Source organism: Oncorhynchus clarkii, chromosome 31, assembly GCF_045791955.1.
Source record: "Oncorhynchus clarkii lewisi isolate Uvic-CL-2024 chromosome 31, UVic_Ocla_1.0, whole genome shotgun sequence".
Taxonomy (NCBI): Eukaryota; Metazoa; Chordata; class Actinopteri; order Salmoniformes; family Salmonidae; genus Oncorhynchus; species Oncorhynchus clarkii.
In genome coordinates, this window is record NC_092177.1 from 22,668,443 (window position 1) to 22,689,736 (window position 21,294).

At 40.9% G+C, this 21,294-nt stretch overlaps 1 protein-coding gene across 2 annotated transcripts in view; it reads left to right on the plus strand.

The window, feature by feature from the left end:
• The window catches only part of LOC139391129 (5-hydroxytryptamine receptor 4-like), a 97,765-nt gene that overhangs the window by 27,507 nt on the left and 48,964 nt on the right, over positions 1-21,294 (plus strand). For both annotated transcript variants that reach the window (XM_071138676.1, XM_071138677.1), the window contains exon 3: positions 14,396-14,509. In XM_071138676.1, coding sequence (XP_070994777.1) covers positions 14,396-14,509 — 114 coding nt within the window. The remainder of the gene's footprint in view (positions 1-14,395; positions 14,510-21,294) is intronic.

The window sequence follows — 21,294 nt, forward strand, 5'->3', positions numbered from 1 at the left end:
AATGACAGTGTGTAGAGGTCCAACATAACTCTATGTAAACAGAGCCCCGTTTCGAAGTCAATGACTCCTGCAATGTGACAGAGAGAGAGTTTCTCATGTGTTGGAATGACAGGACAAAATAAAAGTATCATCAAAGGCTTGCATTGAATTGAACCTTTATGTTTATATTATGCAAAAGCCTGTTTGTTGAATAATGATACATGTTTTGGGATGGATAATTGCTGTTTAGTCATTTATTACATGAGTCATTTCTGAGTCATTTCTTCAAAAGGGTTGTACCTGGAACCAGAAAGGATTTTACCTTAGACCAAAAAGGGTTCTCCTTTGGGGACAGCCGAAGAATCCTTTTGGAACCCTTTTTTCTAAGAGTGTAGCACTTCCGCTGAAAAAGTCAGGGTTCCAGAGCCACAAGTAGAACAGCATAAACTGGATCAGCAGCATGAACAGATGGACTGGGGATGGGGGAAACCAGGAGTCAGGCAAGGTATTCCTGAGGCATGGTCCTAGGGCCCAGAGAGAGGGAGAGAGGGAGAGAGAGAGAGAGAGAGAGAGAGAGAGAGAGAGAGAGAGAGAGAGAGAGAGAGAGAGAGAGAGAGAGAGAGAGAGAGAGAGAGAGAGAGAGAGAGAGAGAGAGAGAGAGAGAGAGAGAGAGAGAGAGAGAGAGAGAGAGAGAGAGAGAGAGAGAGAGAGAGAGAGAGAGAGAGAGAGAGAGAGAGAGAGAGAGAGAGAGAGAGAGAGAGAGAGAGAGAGAGCACACAGTTGAAGCCAAATACATTTAAACTCAGTTTTTCACAATTCCTGACATTTAATCCTAGTAAAAATGCCCTGTATTAGGTCAGTCAGTTAGGATCACCACTTTATTTTAAGAATGTGAAATGTCTAAATAATTGTAGGGAGAATGATTTATTTCAGCTTTAATTTCTTTCATCACATTCCCAGTGGGTCAGAAGTTTACATACACTCAATTAGTATTTGGTAGCATTGCCTTTAAATTGTTTAACTTGGGTCAAATGTTTTGGGTAGCCTTCCACAAACTACCCTCAATAAGTTGAATTTTGGCCCATTCCTCCTGACAGAGCTGGTGTAACTCAATCAGGTTTGTAGGCCTCCTTGCTCGCACATGCTTTTTCAGTTCTGCCCAGAAGTTTTCTATAGGGTTGAGGTCAGGGCTTTGTGATGGCCACTCCAATACCTTGACTTTGTTGTCCTTAAGCCATTTTGCCACAACTTTGGAAGTATGCTTGCATTGTCCATTTGGAAGACCCATTTGCGACCAAGCTTTAACTTCTTGACTGATGTCTTGATGCTGCCACCCCCGTGCTTCACGTTTGGGATGGTGTTCTTTGGCTTGCAAGCTTCCCCCTTTTTGCTCCAAACATAACGAATGTCATTATGGCCAAACAGTTATATTTTTGTTTCATCAGAGGACATTTCTCCAAAGATTATGATCTTTGTCCCTATGTGCAGTTGCAAACTGTAGTCTGGCTGTAACGCTTGTCTCTGACGAGGAGGAGTAGTAGGAAGGATTCCAAAATATTGGCTTCCAACCGTGCTGCCTCCTCATACCATCAGCTCTCGCTGCCTCCAGCTCTGCCTTGGGGTGGCGATACTCTCCCGGCTGTGCCCAGGGTCCCTTGCCATCCATGGTCTCCTTCCATATCCAGGAGTCTGGAGATCGCTGCTGCTGCCCATTACCATGCTGCTTGGTCCTTTGGTGTTGGGGGATTCTGTAATGCTTGTCTCCTCCTCTGACGAGGAGGAGTAGTAGGAGGACCAATGTGCAGCGTGGTAAGTGTCCATTTTAATATGCAAAACTGAACACTACAAAAATACAAAATAACAAAGTGAAAGAACAAACAAAAATCAAAACAGTCCCGTATGGTGCAAACACAGACACAGGAAACATAATCACCCACAACTCAAAAGTGAAACCAGGCTACCTAAGTATGATTCTCAATCAGGGACACCGAATGACAGCTGCCTCTGATTGAGAAGCATACCAGGCCAAACACAGAAATCCCAAATCATAGAAAAAGGAACATATACATTCCACCCAACTCACACCCTGACCATACTAAAACAAAGATGACGACGACACTGTGGTCCTTTCCAAAGTTACCCCTGGACATGGGCAACCAGGCGGGATATAACCCCACCCACTTTGCCTAAGCACAGCCCCTACACCGCAAAAGGGATATAAACAGACCACCAACTTTCTACCCTGAGACAAGGCCAAGTATAGCCCACTAAGATTTCCCAAACTGCACGAGCCCGAGGGGACAGGAAGATCAGCCTGACTCAACCCACTCAAGTCGAGTATTGTGAAAAAAGCCTGGCATAATGTAATGCAACCCTCTAGCAAGCCAGCGACTCATCCCCCGTAATAGGGTCAGAGGCAGAGAATCCTAGTGGTGGATCCCCTGTAAACAGTTTCCCTCTCCACTTGTTTTTACCCCCGTTTGAGGTTTTCAGATGTCAACTATAGATTTGAATCTACAGTATAGTTCAGGCAGAGACAGTAAGGGTTGTTCGTCACTCTAGAGTCTTACCGTTCACATTAACACCCCTGGGCCAGACTACACTTAATCATAGGACCTACTGAAGAGATGAGTCACCAGTAAAAACTTAAAGGTTGAGACCGAGTCTGCGTCTCTCACAAGGGTAGGCAGACCATTCTTTAAAAAATGGAGCTCTATAGTAAGAAAGTCCTGCCTCCAGCTGTTTGATTTGAAATTCAAGGGCAATAATGAGGCCTGAGTCTTTTGTCCGAAGCGTTCGTGTAGGTATGTACGGCAGGACCAAATCTGAGAGATAAGTAGGAGCAAGTCCATGTAATGCTTTGTAGGTTAATAATTAGCAGTATGGTGAAAAACTAAGACACAGTGCTTCTATTGGCAGATAACTGCTCAGTCTCTTAGTAGAATATGGAAAGTTGTTAGAGGCCACTACAGTCTAGGACAGGTCAGTGAGAACAATACACTCAGTTCAGTTTTAATTTGACTATATGCTTGAACTTTCCGATCGAGGCAAGCACTAAGAACATTATTCAATTTTAATAGGACAAATGGAAAGTGCTGGTTTAATTCTGTCTGCCTTTTTACCAAGGTGAAGACGTATCCAAGCAACAGAAAGGTTGCCCTTGTCTTACCTGGCCATTCTCTTGGAGAATATGACTCACTAGCTGTAATCCCTCACAGAAAAAACACATGATTCCTTATGTGGTAAATCACATGAGCAATCATGTGTTTTTGGATCACTTCACATGTGAAATGCATGTGTTTTTGGATCACTTCACATGTGAAATGCATGTGTTTTTGGATCACTTCACATGTGAAATGCGGGAGGGATGTGACTGCTCGGACTCTGATGCCTAACATTCAGCACACACAGATTTCTGAGTTTAGTGTCATTATTTTGATCATGATGTCCTTCCACACAGAGAGCAGAAGCGCTTTCCTTGATCTCTCCTCCTATCATTGACTCGAGCAGTTCTTCCCACCCAGGAGTCTTGTATGATCTGCAGCCTGGCATGGAGCATTGCTTTTTGCAAAACCATCTACATATAATGCATAACAATGATACCATGTTGTCCAGTATTCATTGTGATGACTGTCTGGATGGGCTTTATGGCAGGAGGTCTTCTTAATGTGTGTCTAGTTCATGATGTTGAGCTGCAGACTGGGTACAGATAGAGGTAGAATGGCCAGGAATAGAGGCAGAATGTGTATGGATAGTCCCTGTAGACAGACTGCGTACCATATAGGCCAGGAATAGAGGCAGAATGTGTATGGATAGTCCCTGTAGACAGACTGCGTACCATATAGGCCAGGAATAGAGGCAGAATGTGTATGGATAGTCCCTGTAGACAGACTGCGTACCATATAGGCCAGGAATAGAGGCAGAATGTGTATGGATAGTCCCTGTAGACAGACTGCGTACCATATAGGCCAGGAATAGAGGCAGAATGTGTATGGATAGTCCCTGTAGACAGACTGCGTACCATATAGGCCAGGAATAGAGGCAGAATGTGTATGGATAGTCCCTGTAGACAGACTGCGTACCATATAGGCCAGGAATAGAGGCAGAATGTGTATGGATAGTCCCTGTAGACAGACTGCGTACCATATAGGCCAGGAATAGAGGCAGAATGTGTATGGATAGTCCCTGTAGACAGACTGCGTACCATATAGGCCAGGAATAGAGGCAGAATGTGTATGGATAGTCCCTGTAGACAGACTGCGTACCATATAGGCCAGGAATAGAGGCAGAATGTGTATGGATAGTCCCTGTAGACAGACTTGTGGCACACCGTTGGATGGGTGAGGTCTTTCATGCATTGTATGGGTAGTAAAGTACAGAAGGTGGTACTTAGAACCACAAAGAGTTATTCAATTGTCCCCATAGGAGAACCATCTGAATATAAAAAAGGTTGGTTCCAAGTGCAACCCTTTCACCACTTAAAGGTTCTAAGTAGAAACTTTTTCACCACCAAAGGGTTCTACCTTGAACCAGAAAGGGTTCTCCTATGGGTGACAAACGAAGAACCCTTATTTTCTAAGAGTGTAGCCTTGCGATTCACCATGTCGAACATGCAATGTTGCTAGGCAACTCATACTGGTTTATGATGATGGTCAACATAGATGTGATTTCACAAGAATGTCAAGCATTGAAGTGACAAAAGAATGTATCACTGACACTGTATACAAACTGCCATATTCTGCTGTCCAGTATGATCTTGTAAAGCCCTACTCCGCTGCATGCTGCTGCTTTCACTGCTGCTCCTGACAACACTGGATGACATCGCTGAGGAATGGTGATCATCATCATTGTCAATCATCACCATCATCATTATTATCATTTATAATGATTACAGCGGAGGTGGTAATGTGGATTTTGACACATTTCTGAAATGTTTGGCAAAACCTCAACAATGTGAAGCATGCATGTTTATTTCACACAGTAATGTGAACAAATTGACTGTGTGCAGTGACTATACTGTTGGTGTGTAATGGAATAACGTGGTATAGTAGGCTTGGCTACGTCTGAATACAAGACAGAGAATGGAAGGCTTAAAATAAGAAATAATTCCATTTTAGAGTGTGTCAATCGTCTTTTCAGCATCAGCGCTAATTTAGTTCCACCCTAAAGGACCTTTTGTCCACTGGGACTGAAGGAAGTCACATTCATAGACAGTTGAAATGAGGAGCAATGAAATCCCATCCCAGGTGCAAGCCATTTACAGATGTCTTTTCCATTACATGCTACGCTGCAAACAGGAGGCAAATAAATGGTTGATAATGGCAAGGAAATCAATGTGTTCCTAAGAATCCGTCATATGTGATTGGTGGAGTTCAGCTCAATTGACCTGAATTTAGTTACACTGAATGCTGGAAGTTTTACTCATGATGAGAGTATTTACTTATAAATCATGTGCCTGAAATGATTATGTTCCTTGAATTATGCTCAACATTTAAATGTCTGTCTTTCTTTCAAAAGCATTTGCATTATTTGTTATTTGCATTATAAAGTGAAATACTCATTTGTACTTATTTAGACAGAATTGCCAAAGTTCTCTCATCACAACACATATCTTATTGCAGTCAGTCAGTCACATTCTCTTCACAGAAAGTAGAGATCTGATGTAGCTTATCTACCAGTCTGTCTGTCAGATGGCTAGCCAGTGTCTGGCATGATGAAGTACAAGAGGTTGATTATCTCAGTCAGAGTTCATTAGTTTTAACCAGCATGCCTGACACACTTTGCAGAGAGGAAGACAGCCTTGTCACATAGACTCTGCTGTGCCATTTCATGTGGCAGTTTGGGGGCCAGATCCCTGTGACTTGAATTGGCTCTTTGTCAACTGTCTTTACAGAAAAGAGGACTAGCACAAGTTAACAGAATGGAACATTATGGAATGCCTATGGTCTTGTCCTGTGTCCTTTTGGTGGGTCTGTACTGGGAAATATGAATCAAATGGCACCCTATTCCAGTGCACTAGTTTTGACCAAAGCCCTGGTCAAAGGTACTGTAGTGCACTACATAGGGAATAGGGTCCTGTCCAGGACATCCATTTAAATATCCATTAAAACAGAGACTCATCATTGATATGTTTTGGACAAGGAGATGGATCATTTTTAGTAACTGATGTAACTGATGTAACTGATGTAACTGATGTAACTGATGTAACTGATGTAACTGATGTCAAAATCTAACTTTTAACTTTGAGGGCTAATTTCAGGTTCCTCAGGGTCATATTATATTTCAGAAGATTGCTGTTGTCTGCCAGGGCTTGAAAGCTGAATATGCACTGAATATGTAGTGATGTAATTGTACTGTTTTATCAGTTCCTAGACCTACAGTATAGACCTGTTGTTCATCTATATGAAGTGATGATATAAAGAAACAAATATGGAAGAAAATTACATTCATTCTTCAAGAACCAATATCACTCCCTAGAAATACGACCCTACAGAACAATCCTTGGATAGAATTCACCAATAAAACTGGTCCACACGGAAAACTAAAGGCATAGAAACCGCAAATGACTTGGTAACAGGAAATACATTTATTTCCATGACAGAATTAAAAAGCCATTTTGGACTGACCAATGTAGATGTTTTCCAACACATGAACTTAAAAGTTAGATATCATGACATTTTGATTTGAAATCTTTTAGACATCAGAGCAACCTTAGGGGAATCTTATTTGAGTCAGGAAAAAATATGTTCATATGATAGGGAAGATATACAAAACCTTGCAGAGAGCATATCCATCTGACAATCTTTTAGAAAAAAAATTATAAACTATTGGAAACGAAAAGAACTGATGTTGTCACAAAATGTAGGGAATGTTGGAACATAACTAACTGAACAAAAAAGTATGCTTAATCCAGCATAAACTAATGCATAGAATGTATTATACAAGAGACACAAATCACACATTCTACAGCACAACAGCAGTAGAAGTCTTAAGTGTAAAACTAATAATCACGCAATAATTCATGCTTCTGGGAATGTCATGAAGTCCAGAAGTTATGGGTGGACCTAGAAAGTTATCTTTCAGAAGTATTCCAATGTAAACTCACATGTAATCTGTCTGTCTGCATATTTCAAGACATGTCATATGGGGGTGTAGTGAGATACCAATGGGCTGGACAATTCTCTTCTCATCACTCATCTTAAAAAACGTATTGTAAATACTAGGAAATTAATCTGCCATCATTAACACAATGAAAAAAAAGAATGATTTATTATTGCGATATTGAAATAGCATGAGTGACTGAGAAAAACTCATTTGTACAATTTAAGGCCAGGTGGAAAACAATGATGCAGCACAAGGGATGGGCACTGGAGATGTAGTTGTTGTTTGTGGATGTCTGAGAGTTATTGTTCGTATGTGTATGTTTATACGCCTTTCCTTCCAGTTCTCTGCTGCCTGTGACTGGAACGAATTGCAAAAATCGTTGAAGTTGGAGACTTTTATCTCCCTCAACAACTTTAAACATCTGCTATCTGAGCAGCTAACCGATCGCTGCAGCTGTACATAGTCCATCGGTAAATAGCCCACCCAATTTACCTACCTCATCCCCATACTGTTTTTATTTATTTACTTTTCTGCTCTTTTGCACACCAGTATCTCTACTTGCACATGACCATCTGACCATTTATCACTCCAGTGTTAATCTGCTAAATTGTAATTATTCGCCTACCTCCTAATTTCTTTTGCACACAATGTATATAGACTTTTTTAAATTTTATTTTTCTACTGTGTTATTGACTTGTTTATTGTTTACTCCATGTGTAACTCTGTGTTGTCTGTTCACACTGCTATGCTTTATCTTGGCCAGGTCGCAGTTGTAAATGAGAACTTGTTCTCAACTAGCCTACCTGGTTAAATAAAGGTGTTCTCAACTAGCCTACCTGGTTAAATAAAGGTGAAATAAAAAAATAAATAAAAAATATCTGGTGTAGAAAAAAATAAATATATAATAAACAAGGTGTCTCTTTCAAACTAGACATTTACAAACATAACACTAAGCAAATAGACACTGTGTTTGACTGAATCTCTCATTTAAGTTTGATGTTAAAATGCCTATTTACTCTGTTCCATCTGACTACACAATCCACTGTCTTATCAGCCCAGACAGGGAAGATGTAAACTTGATGTCCACTATAAAAAGCATCGAGACATGATCTCACATTTCTTTTCGACTAACATTTTGTTTTCAACAGCAGAGATTTGTGCGGAGATAAAACAAAACACAGCTAATTTACAGCCTTTCCAGCTTCAGTCTGAAGTGATTGTGTTACTTTGAAGTGATTGTGTTACTGTAGCTGTGTTGTTGGCTAGCTTCTCTGAACAACAGTGTCCAGACGAGTGAGCACATTTTCTATGCCAGGGGATATTGTGCCTCATTAGCTCATTGTTAAGGATGTATCCAAATAAATGTCACTAGAAAACAGCTTCAACAAATGCAATAGAAGCTACTTTGCTGTTATTCTGGCTGCTTTTTTGACGTGACTGTAAATTAGCCGTAGTTGACTAGCTAGCAAGCAGGGATAAAAACGTAGCCAGCCAGCATGACAATGGAACATTTATAACGAATGACTGAGTTGCGTCTATAGACACAGAACAAAAAGACTGAACAACTGGGTCGCGTCTCGAGCAACCCTAGATTTGTGTCGGCACTATATCTTGTGGAAGGATAAAATAGTAAGAGTAAATTAATAAAAATAAAGTTATTAATGAAAATATGTCAATCATTATTTGAATATGTTGGTAACCCATTGTATAAAAGTGATAATGCCTTCGAAGCCGGTGTTTGGAGGATATATTGGCACGGTTTGCCAACATAACAACATAACAATGCCAATAACGTGCCCATATATCCTCAAACACTGGCTTCTCGGGCATTATCACTTAACTAGGAAACTGCTTAGCAATATACCTCTCCAAAGTCCGAACCATGCATTTTGATATGTTTTCTCTGGTGTACTTGACATCTAAAATGTTTCTACCATATTGTATTTCAAGCATTCATTTATTTTCTCCCCTCCTAAACAATTTTTCACGAGAGGTAAAGATAACAGTAGGAAATTAGAATTACACTTGTCTGAAGCATTCTCCATCACTTAAATGTGTGAACATAAATGTGCCACAAGAGGCAAATGCAAGCAGAAGGGGTCTCGCAGAAAGGCTATGTCTTTGAAAAGAAAATAATCATTGGGAATAAATTAACATAGGTTGCTGCCTGGGGCCACGTAACTTCAAATCACAGCCTGGGTGCACTTTCAACCAAATCTTTACAAAAAATTATGTGTTACAAAAATGACGGATTAAGTCAAACTATTATTGACTATAGCTATAAATAACACGATTGTAAATGCAAGATCATCCTTCTTGTGTTTTTGTCTGTCAATGTCTGTGACCACCTGGATTGATGTTTCTCATAAACATATTCATTCATTTATTGAGTTGTATATATTCAGTTGTACAGATAGCAACACTCCTGAAAATAGACAAAACATTATTTGGTGTTTTTTAGAGGAATATAGTTGGGTTTATATTATTTTATATCATTTTCTCACCCTAGCTAGCATTGACATAAATTGTTCCTGACAGGTTGTGAGAAATCTCTCTGTATGAGTAAACAGGGTAGTGATTCCGTCGGATAGTTTGTCTAACAGTTTCTATGGTTGGTTCATGTTGAAACAAGGACTTACCCTTTGATTAATTGACTTCAGTTATATTTCAGTTATTTCTCTGTCAAACTACACAACTCTGCTTAAATTCACTTTTACGTTAAAGCTTTTAAGCTTAAAGGTACAGTGCTGTTAAAAACTAGTTTTTTCCTGTGTTTTTTTCACACTATAAGGTTGGAATAATACCGTGAAATTGTGATATTGGTGATAATGCCCTTCTAGTGTAAGAGCTGTTTGAAAAGAGCAGCCTGTTTTGGTGGAATAGAGTTTTGCCCTGCCTGGTGACATCACCAATTAAGAAAGAAAGTTCCAAAACGATCTGCTAGTTTTCAGTTTCTCCACTCAGACCACTCCCAGACAGTCCTACCAGCATTCTTGCTTTAGAGATTGCTCTTTGCTAAAAAGATATCTTTGAAGATACCATTTTAATTAAAAACAATCACAGTAGGGTACGTAATTGTTACCCAGAAATGATTTGATACTGAGATAAAAACAGGTGCATTGGACGTACTGCCCTCAATTTCTCCACGTCACACCAGTAGAACATTAGCATGGTCAGGGTTGATTGCAGTAGTGAGTGAGTGAATTTTTGGAGCAGACAGACCGATAGACAGACACTTTGCCCTGCAGTAGATGTCTACATAGTAGGTCGCTAGGACACTCCCGCTGAAAGGGAGCACTAATTCAATTTTCAAGCCCCGACAGTTTTTGTTTATAATGAACCATTTACATCAAGGACATCAGCAAGGCCAAGGGGCTATTTGTGGTTTGATAATATAAACCAAATCATTTCCCCGTGAATTTTTATAACGCCTCTGGCTTAGGTGTGATAATAAGAAAGAAATATGCAAAGTACCATATTGCGGTTGATTGTGACAGGGTACCCACTTGCACTTGTCCGTAGTGTGAGAACAGTATGTGGGTTAACAAGTCATTCAGAGTTAGATTCTGGTTTTAAAACTTGAGAGCTTTTGAGATTGTTTTAGATTTAAGACCACCATGCTGAACATCCAATCACCCGAGCATGTCTGCCTTTAAGCTTTTACATAAATCAAAGAACACTTAATATTTATATATATATATATATATATATATATATATATGGAGAGTGCTGTCATGTGACATTTCTATTTTTGTAGAAGTTTAAACTACTGGGCTGGTGTGGTCATTGAGCCTTGGGTCCTCAGTCCTGGAGTTGGAACTTTGATTGTGCCTGTTGCTGACTGATTGCCTGTTACGTATAGCTCAATTGTAGGGTTGAGGGTCAACTGTTTCAGGTGTCATCATCACACACGTGTAGCTGCATCACGTTAAGAAGGCTTGATATTCACAGGCTTCAATCTGAGTTCATCTGAGGGGGTTTGGGTAGGACCTTTGTACCATAGGACTTCCTTCATGCACTCTTAGAAAAAAGGTGCTATTTAGAACCTAAAAGGGTTATTCCTGCTGACCCAATAGGAGAACCCTTTACATAATCCTTTATTTGGTTCCATGTAGAACTCTTTTGGGTTACATGTAGAACACTTTTCACAGAGGGTTCTACATGGAACCCAAAATGGTTCTACCTGGAACCCATAAGGGTTCTCCTATGGGGACAACCGAATGACCCTTTTGGAACCCTTTTTTCTAAGAGTGTGGCGTCATATTAGTAGCGGGTCGAATATGAGAAGTACATTTAAAATGAAAATCAAACACTTACTAAACAATACTTGTCACGTTCTGACCATCGTTCGTGTGTGTTTTCCTTGTTTTAGTGTTGGTCAGGACGTGAGTTGGGTGGGCATTCTATGTTGGATGTCTTGTTTGTCTATTTCTATGTCTGGCCTGATATGGTTCTCAATCAGAGGCAGGTGTTAGTCATTGTCTCTGATTGGGAACCATATTTAGGTAGCCTGGGTTTCACTGTGTGTTTGATAGCCACCGTGCTTCTACCGTGCTAGTTTTTAGTAGCCACTGTGCTTCTACACCTGCATTGCTTGCTGTTTGGGGTTTTAGGCTGGGTTTCTGTACAGCACTTTGAGATATCAGCTGATGTACGAAGGGCTATATAAATAAATTTGATTTGATTTGATTTGTTTGTGGGTGATTGTCCTTGTTCCTGTCTCTGTGTTTGCACCAGATAGGACTGTTTAGGTTTTCACATTTCATTATTTTGTAATTTATTCATGTATAGTTTTTCCTTAATTAAACAAACATGAATCATCACAACGCTGCATTTTGGTCCGACTCTACTTCACCCGAAGAAAACCGTTACAATACTAGGATTTGTTAGAGGATAGATGAAAAAGCTATCAAGAAAGGCAGTATAATTTGTCTGCTTTCATCGTCAACTAGACGTTAGAATAATGCGTTAATGTTCTTGAAAGTAAATTGTCATCAGGAAGAGGTGGAAGACATTTTGACAACAAATCCTAGATTAAGTTTGTTTCATGTTGAGTTGACATCTTTCCCCACCTCTAGAACTAGTGGGTGTTGTTGCAATGCTAGAGGAACTGGATTCACAATGTTTCTGATTAAAACATACTCATATAAGCTGATGTCAAAGGGATGCAACATCTCAGAGAAATTATACTGAACAAAAAATATAAACGTGACAATTTCAACAATTTCAAGGAGTTACAGTTCATATAAGGAAATCAGTCAATTGAAATTAATTAATTATGCCCTAATCTATGGATTTCACATGACTGGGCAGGGGCGCAGCCATGGGTGGGCCTGGGAGGGCAAAGGCCCACCCACTTGGGAGCCAGACCCAGCCAATCGGAATTAGTTTTCCCCAAAAAAGGGCTTTATTACAGACAGAAATACTCCTCAGTTTCATCAGCTGTCCTGGTGGCTGGTCTCAGGCAATCCTGCAGGTGAAGAAGCCGGATGTGGAGGTCCCGGGCTGGCGTGGTTACACTTGGTCTGCAGTTGTGAGGCCGGTTGGACGTACTGCCAAATTCTCTAAAACGATGTTGGAGGTGGCTAATGGTATAGAAATTAACAAATTCTCTGGCAACAGCTCTGGTGGACATTCCTGCAGTCAGCATGCCAATTGCATGTTCCCTCAAAACTTGAGACATGGGTGGTATTGTGTTATGTGACAAAACTGCACATTTTAGAGTGGCCTTTTATTGTGCCCAGCACAAGCTGCACCTGTGCAATGATCATGCTGTTTAATCAGCTTCTCGATACGCCACACCTGTCAGGTGGATGGATTATCTTGGAAAAATACTTTTACTAACAGGAATGTAAACAAACTTGTGCACAACTATTTTTTGAGAAATAAGCTTTTTGTGTGTATGGAACATGTCTGGGATCTTTTATTTCAGCTCATGAAACATGGGACCAGCACTTTACTTGTTGCTTTTATATTTTTGTTCAGTAATACATTTCCTTCAAAAGTTTTTGTAATGCTGTGGGCATTCCTATTTGGGAAGTAGCTACATTAATAATTTGGTGATAGACAAATTCTTAAGTGAGGTACTTTTAAATTTGAGGTAAATTGAGGTAAAGCGACAGAACATAATGGCAAAAATGAAGGCAGCAAATATGATTGATCTGAAACTGATACCGGAACCATTTTTAAATATTGTACAGCTGGGTTGATACATGTATTCTACTATTTTCTGTATAAGCTACCATGAGTGACTACTGTAGGAGTGACGTCTTGTGTGAATACTGTAGATTGTAAAACCTGGAGTGTGAAAACCACAAACGTCAAGGGATTACAGTAATGTATTACAATTGTCAAACATTCACAAGCATACAAATCATTTTGAGGGATTTAAATCATTATCGTGACAGCTACTTACCTTGTATTACATACATGACAAATTAGCCTGGATTCTGGCAGAGTTTTCTGGACAATGCCTGCCCACACTGTCATGTTACCATGGGGACAATGGTAACATGATTTTTTCCCCTAGCACTACACAGCTGACCTGTGCTGCTCTCAGCTAGGGTTTTCCCCCTAGCACTACACACCTGACCTGTGCTGCTCTCAGCTAGGGTTTTCCCCCTAGCACTACACACCTGACCTGTGCTGCTCTCAGCTAGGGTTTTCCCTAGAACTACACACCTGACCTGTGCTGCTCTCAGCTAGGGTTTTCCCCTAGAACTACACACCTGACCTGTGCTGCTCTCAGCTAGGGTTTTCCCCCTAGCACTACACACCTGACCTGTGCTGCTCTCAGCTAGGGTTTTCCCCCTAGAACTACACACCTGACCTGTGCTGCTCTCAGCTAGGGTTTTCCCTCTAGCACTACACACCTGACCTGTGCTGCTCTCAGCTAGGGTTTTCCCCTAGCACTACACAGCTGATTCAAATAACCAACTCATCATCAAGCTTTGATTATTTGAGTCATGTGTGTAGTGCTAGGGCAAAACCCAAAACGTGCACCCAGGGGGGGCCCCAGGACTTTGGGAGTTTGGAAAACCAAGATTTACAGTACACTCTGCAATTCTGAACAAATACGTAACTTCAACTCACTATAAATTATAGTGTCAAAACAAACTTATACCTGTAACAGGTATCATGACGTTCCAATAACTCAGAATGTGTACTAATTTGTCCGGTTGACATTTACGTATTATTCAGAAATGGAAGGTTATGTATTCCACATTTAAATAACTTTCCAATCAGTTATTAATCTTGGCTTGTTTTTTATATATTCACTGACTGGTTGTCCCCTCTCCTGTCGTAACCACAGCAACAGCATGCCGAAGAGCATTGCTCTCATCTGCTTCCTGTCCCTGGTGATGCTCATGAGTGTCCTGGGGAACCTCCTGGTCATGACGGCTGTCTGCAAGGACCGCCAGCTCAGGTTAGTCTCTCCCTACGTCCTGCTCCCTCCGTCCGTCTGTCTGTCTGTCTGTCTGTCTGTCTGTCTGTCTGTCTGTCTGTCTGTCTGGCTGTCTGTCTGTCTGTCTGTCTGTCTGTCTGTCTGTCTGTCTGTCTGTCTGCAGCAGCAGCTCAGGTTAGTACAGCTATTGCTATTCTCTGTCTCTCTTTCTTCACTAAAGCTCTCTCTCTCCCTCTCTCCCTCTGTCTGTCTGTCTGAACTTTACTATCTTTCTCTTCTCTCCCTCTCTCCCTCTCTCTCTCTTTCTTCACTAGAGCTGTCTCTCTCCCTGTCTCTCTCTCTCTCCCTCTCTCCCTCTGTCTGTCTGTCTGAACTTTACTATCTTTCTCTTCTCTCCCTCTCTCCCTCTCTCTCTCTTTCTTCACTAGAGCTGTCTCCCTCTCTGTCTCTCCCTCTCTTTCTTCACTAGAGCTGTCTCTCTCCCTGTCTCTCTCTCTGTCTCTCTCGGAGTGTGTTTGTGAACAGAACAGAACAGTGTGCTTAACTATCTCGCTCTCCTCTCCCTCTTTCTCCTGCTGCTCTAGCCAAAGCAAATAATGTTCTTTCTTGTGCTTAGCACCTTATCACCTAGTTGCACTAGACTAAATAAATCAGCCCCAATTTGAATAATCCTGCTCTGAGAGTATTATGGAGTAATTGTTTTCTCGTTAAAAGAGAGCCTGCTACTGAGTGGTCGATTGCGATCCCAGTCCCTTGGTGGTTGAGCTATCAGCATGGCATGCAGTGACTATGGCATTACAACACACTCTGATGCTGAACTGCTGTTCAGTCTTTCTGGTAACCTGGGGAAAGTATCATCCCTCAGCACTCCTGTGCTTTGCAACTTTCACTTCAGACTAGAATGTATCTTCTGCATAATTGACTGTCAATCACCAAGCCAGTGTCAATACATGAAGAGCTGTGCGGGCAAAACACTTAAACGTGAGTCACTTTTGCTATTTCATTCTCCCTCAACTTTTTAAAGGATACATACTGTAGGTATATGTGAGCTTTTGTTATGGATGTGTTGACATGTAGAGTTAGAGAGAGTGACAGTATTCCATAGGGAGACATGTAGAGTTAGAGAGAGTGACAGTATTCCATAGGGAGACATGTAGAGTTAGAGAGTGACAGTATTCCATAGGGAGACATGTAGAGTTAGAGAGAGTCACACTATTCCATAGGGAGACATGTAGAGTTAGAGAGATTGACAGTATTCCATAGGGAGACATGTAGAGTTAGAGAGAGTGACAGTATTCCATAGGGAGACATGTAGAGTTAGAGAGAGTTACAGTATTCCATATTGAGACATGTAGAGTTAGAGAGAGTGGCAGTATTCCATAGGGAGACAGGTAGAGTTAGAGAGTGACAGTATTCCATAGGGAGACATGTAGAGTTAGAGAGAGTGACAGTATTCCATAGGGAGACATGTAGAGTTAGAGAGTGACAGTATTCCATAGGGAGACATGTAGAGTTAGAGAGTGACAGTATTCCATAGGGAGACATGTAGAGTTAGAGAGTGACAGTATTCCATAGGGAGACATGTAGAGTTAGAGAGAGTGACACTATTCCATGGGGAGACATGTAGAGTTAGAGAGTGACAGTATTCCATAGGGAGACATGTAGAGTTAGAGAGTGACAGTATTCCATAGGGAGACATGTATAGTTAGAGAGTGACAGTATTCCAAAGGGAGACATGTATAGTTAGAGAGTGACAGTATTCCATAGGGAGACATGTATAGTTAGAGAGAGTGACAGTTTTCCATAGGGAGACATGTAGAGTTAGAGAGTGACAGTATTCCATAGGGAGACATGTAGAGTTAGAGTGACAGTATTTCATATTGAGACATGTAGAGTTAGAGAGAGTGACCGTATTCCATAGGGAGACATGTAGAGTTAGAGAGTGACAGTATTCCATATGGAGACATGTAGAGTTAGAGAGAGTGACAGTATTCCATAGGGAGACATGTAGAGTTAGAGAGTGACAGTATTCCATAGGGAGACATGTAGAGTTAGAGAGTGACAGTATTCCATAGGGAGACATGTATAGTTAGATAGAGTGACAGTTTTCCATAGGGAGACATGTAGAGTTGGAGAGAGTGACAGTATTCCATAGGGAGACATATAGAGTTGGAGAGAGTGACAGTATTCCATATGGAGACATGTAGAGTTAGAGAGAGTGACAGTATTCCATATGGAGACATGTAGAGTTAGAGAGTGACAGTATTCCATAGGGAGACATGTAGAGTTAGAGTGACAGTATTTCATATTGAGACATGTAGAGTTAGAGAGAGTGACCGTATTCCATAGGGAGACATGTAGAGTTAGAGAGTGACAGTATTCCATATGGAGACATGTAGAGTTAGAGCGAGTGACAGTATTCCATAGGGAGACATGTAGAGTTAGAGAGTGACAGTATTCCATAGGGAGACATGTAGAGTTAGAGAGTGACAGTATTCCATAGGGAGACATGTATAGTTAGATAGAGTGACAGTTTTCCATAGGGAGACATGTAGAGTTGGAGAGAGTGACAGTATTCCATAGGGAGACATATAGAGTTGGAGAGAGTGACAGTATTCCATATGGAGACATGTAGAGTTAGAGAGTGACAGTATTCCATAGGGAGACATGTAGAGTTAGAGAGTGATAGTATTCCATAGGGAGACATGTAGAGTTAGAGAGTGACAGTATTCCATAGGGAGACATGTAGAGTTAGAGAGAGTGACAGTATTCATGTAGAGTTAGAGAGTGTGACATAGGGAGACATGTAGAGTTAGAGAGTGACAGTATTCCATAGGGAGACATGTAGAGTTAGAGAGTGACAGTATTCCATAGGGAGACATGTAGAGTTAGAGAGAGTGACAGTATTTCATATTGAGACATGTAGAGTTAGAGAGTGTGACAGTATTCCATATGGAGACAGCATATATAGGGAGACATTAGAGAGAGAGTTAGAGAGTGACAGTGTTCCATAGGGAGACATGTAGAGTTAGAAAGAGTGACAGTATTCCATAGGTAGACATGTAGAGTTAGAGAGTGACAGTATTCCATAGGGAGACATGTAGAGTTAGAGAGAGTGTCAGTATTTCATATTGAGACATGTAGAGTTAGAGAGTGTGACAGTATTCCATATGGAGACATATAGAGTTAGAGAGAGTGACAGTATTCCATAGGTAGATATGTAGAGTTAGAGAGTGACAGTATTCCATAGGGAGACATGTACAGTTAGAGAGAGTGACAGTATTCCATAGGGAGACATGTAGAGTTAGAGAGTGACAGTATTCCATAGGGAGACATGTAGAGTTAGAGAGTGACAGTATTCCATAGGTAGATATGTAGAGTTAGAGAGTGACAGTATTCCATAGGGAGACATGTATAGTTAGAGAGTGACAGTATTCCATAGGTAGACATGTAGAGTTAGAGAGAGTGACAGCATTCCATAGGGAGACATGTTGAGTTGGAGAATGACAGTATTCCATAGGGAGACATGTATAGTTAGAGAGAGTGACAGTTTTCCATAGGGAGACATGTAGAGTTAGAGAGTGACAGTATTCCATAGGGAGACATGTAGAGTTAGAGTGACAGTATTTCATATTGAGACATGTAGAGTTAGAGAGAGTGACCGTATTCCATAGGGAGACATGTAGAGTTAGAGAGTGACAGTATTCCATATGGAGACATGTAGAGTTAGAGAGAGTGACAGTATTCCATAGGGAGACATGTAGAGTTAGAGAGTGACAGTATTCCATAGGGAGACATGTAGAGTTAGAGAGTGACAGTATTCCATAGGGAGACATGTATAGTTAGATAGAGTGACAGTTTTCCATAGGGAGACATGTAGGGTTGGAGAGAGTGACAGTATTCCATAGGGAGACATATAGAGTTGGAGAGAGTGACAGTATTCCATATGGAGACATGTAGAGTTAGAGAGAGTGACAGTATTCCATATGGAGACATGTAGAGTTAGAGAGTGACAGTATTCCATAGGGAGACATGTAGAGTTAGAGAGTGATAGTATTCCATAGGGAGACATGTAGAGTTAGAGAGTGACAGTATTCCATAGGGAGACATGTAGAGTTAGAGAGAGTGACAGTATTCCATAGGGAGACATGTAGAGTTAGAGAGTGACAGTATTCCATAGGGAGACATGTAGAGTTAGAGAGTGACAGTATTCCATAGGGAGACATGTAGAGTTAGAGAGAGTGTCAGTATTTCATATTGAGACATGTAGAGTTAGAGAGTGACAGTATTCCATAGGGAGACATGTAGAGTTAGAGAGAGTGACAGTATTTCATATTGAGACATGTAGAGTTAGAGAGTGTGACAGTATTCCATATGGAGACATATAGAGTTAGAGAGAGTGACAGTGTTCCATAGGGAGACATGTAGAGTTAGAAAGAGTGACAGTATTCCATAGGTAGACATGTAGAGTTAGAGAGTGACAGTATTCCATAGGGAGACATGTAGAGTTAGAGAGAGTGTCAGTATTTCATATTGAGACATGTAGAGTTAGAGAGTGTGACAGTATTCCATATGGAGACATATAGAGTTAGAGAGAGTGACAGTATTCCATAGGTAGATATGTAGAGTTAGAGAGTGACAGTATTCCATAGGGAGACATGTACAGTTAGAGAGAGTGACAGTATTCCATAGGGAGACATGTAGAGTTAGAGAGTGACAGTATTCCATAGGGAGACATGTAGAGTTAGAGAGTGACAGGTAGATATGTAGAGTTAGAGAGTGACAGTATTCCATAGGGAGACATGTATAGTTAGAGAGTGACAGTATTCCATAGGTAGACATGTAGAGTTAGAGAGAGTGACAGCATTCCATAGGGAGACATGTTGAGTTGGAAATAGTGACATCTCAGATTTTAAGTAACTTTGACAATTAAAGTTTAGCCCAGACACGCATGCACACACGACACACACACACACACACACACACACACACACACACACACACACACACACACACACACACACACACACACACACACACACTCAGGAATTGACAGCACCGGGTAATGTTATCCTCAAATCTCCATTCATTAACATGTTCAGCCCCCAAAAGATCTCACATCTGTTCTGTTGATATGATCTCTGATAATGAAATACTTCATTACCACACACTTCACACACATCAAACCCCAGTTTGCCATTTCACTGCCCACCAGGACTTCCCAGCAGCTCAGAATAACAGTGACGTGAAGCAGTACCTCCACCACTATACCCTGGGGAATTCATCAGCAATCACCAATTTCCCTTTCAATAGCACACCTGTTACAGCCATCTGTAAAATGAGAGTTGTCATAAGACAGCTTCGCCATAATTGAAGACATTGTGCAGCTGGAGGCAGAGCCACAGAGCCAGGCCTATATTTGGACAACCTCTGTGACTTGTTTTGATTAGCAAACTGGAAAACTGGAAATGACCTTATTGACATTGACACATTGAATTGCCTCATCATGCCACACTATCAATCTAAACCTGTTTCTGCCATGTCCTCTCTCTCTCTCTCTGTCTCTCTCTGTCTCTCTCTGTCTCTCTCTCTCTCTCTCTCTCTCTCTCTCTCTCTCGCCTCATCCAGTCACTGGTTCAACACACATTTTGCCTAATTAATTTTTAAAAAGCATCTAATCAACAATGTGATTTTTTAAAATGAACTCTGCAACTTCTCCAACTATTAAACTGCCAACAGTTTAAATCCAAAACATTGACAGCAGATACATATTGACAAAGCTGTTATATTCTGAAGTTCTTAATAGGGCCACGAGATGTATTGTGATAGATTACATAAAATCCTTGAAAGATACCATCATTCTGGTAGTTTACTGGTAAACCTTCAACATTTCCAGTAATATACCCTCCCTTTGACAAGATGATATAGCTTTTTATGTTTAAAAATTCAGATTTATTTACTTCCTTTGCATCAATGCAAACATGATCTTCCATTCATTCGACAGTCCATCCAGTTTTGAGTCAAAGCCAGTGGGTTGAACATGTTTTATATGTTCTGCTCAACATGAAAGCATGTTGTTAACAGACAGCTGTTAAACAACTTTTATTGCATGTTTTCGTGAAATGACAACGTGATTTGATTCAACAGCCGTTAGCTGTTCTCAGTCAGTTATTTTTAGCTGAGCGGGCTCTGAGTGGTGTCCTCACCCAGAGTTGTATTAGTCATTAATGGCCCATGGCTCTGGTCTATATCAAATAGACTGAGAGGGGGGACGCCGCCACACCAGAGGCTCACCCGGTGGCTCTACATCAATGATTCTTTCATTCTCGTTCTCTCATTCTCTCCTCCTCTCGCTCTCTCTCTCTCTGATTCCCTCCCTCCCTCCCTCCCTCCCTCCCTCCCTCCCTCCCTCCCTCTTCTCTCTCTCTTTTCTCTCCTTCTCACCTCTTCTTATTTCATATATTTCGCTCCCTGAGTCTCTCTCTCTCTGTCCTTATACCTTATCCTCAGTCTCATACAGTTATCACAAATATTTACTGCAAGGTGGCAATTTAAAGTGTTTACAGTGAATGCTTATACAGTACTGTTCCATTAGCTAAATATGGTGAATGTGTTGTCATGGGTAACAGGTCCTTCAAAAATGGTTGTTGTTTAGTACATACTTCAGTACAGACTCTGACATGCCTATAAAATTGTATGTTTATGTGCATTTACCACTAGTCGACAGTTTGCTCTCTTCAGTGTGTTCTGAATTATTTCATATTTTTTTCCCAGTATGCCTCTAACATACTGTCGCCTTCGGATGA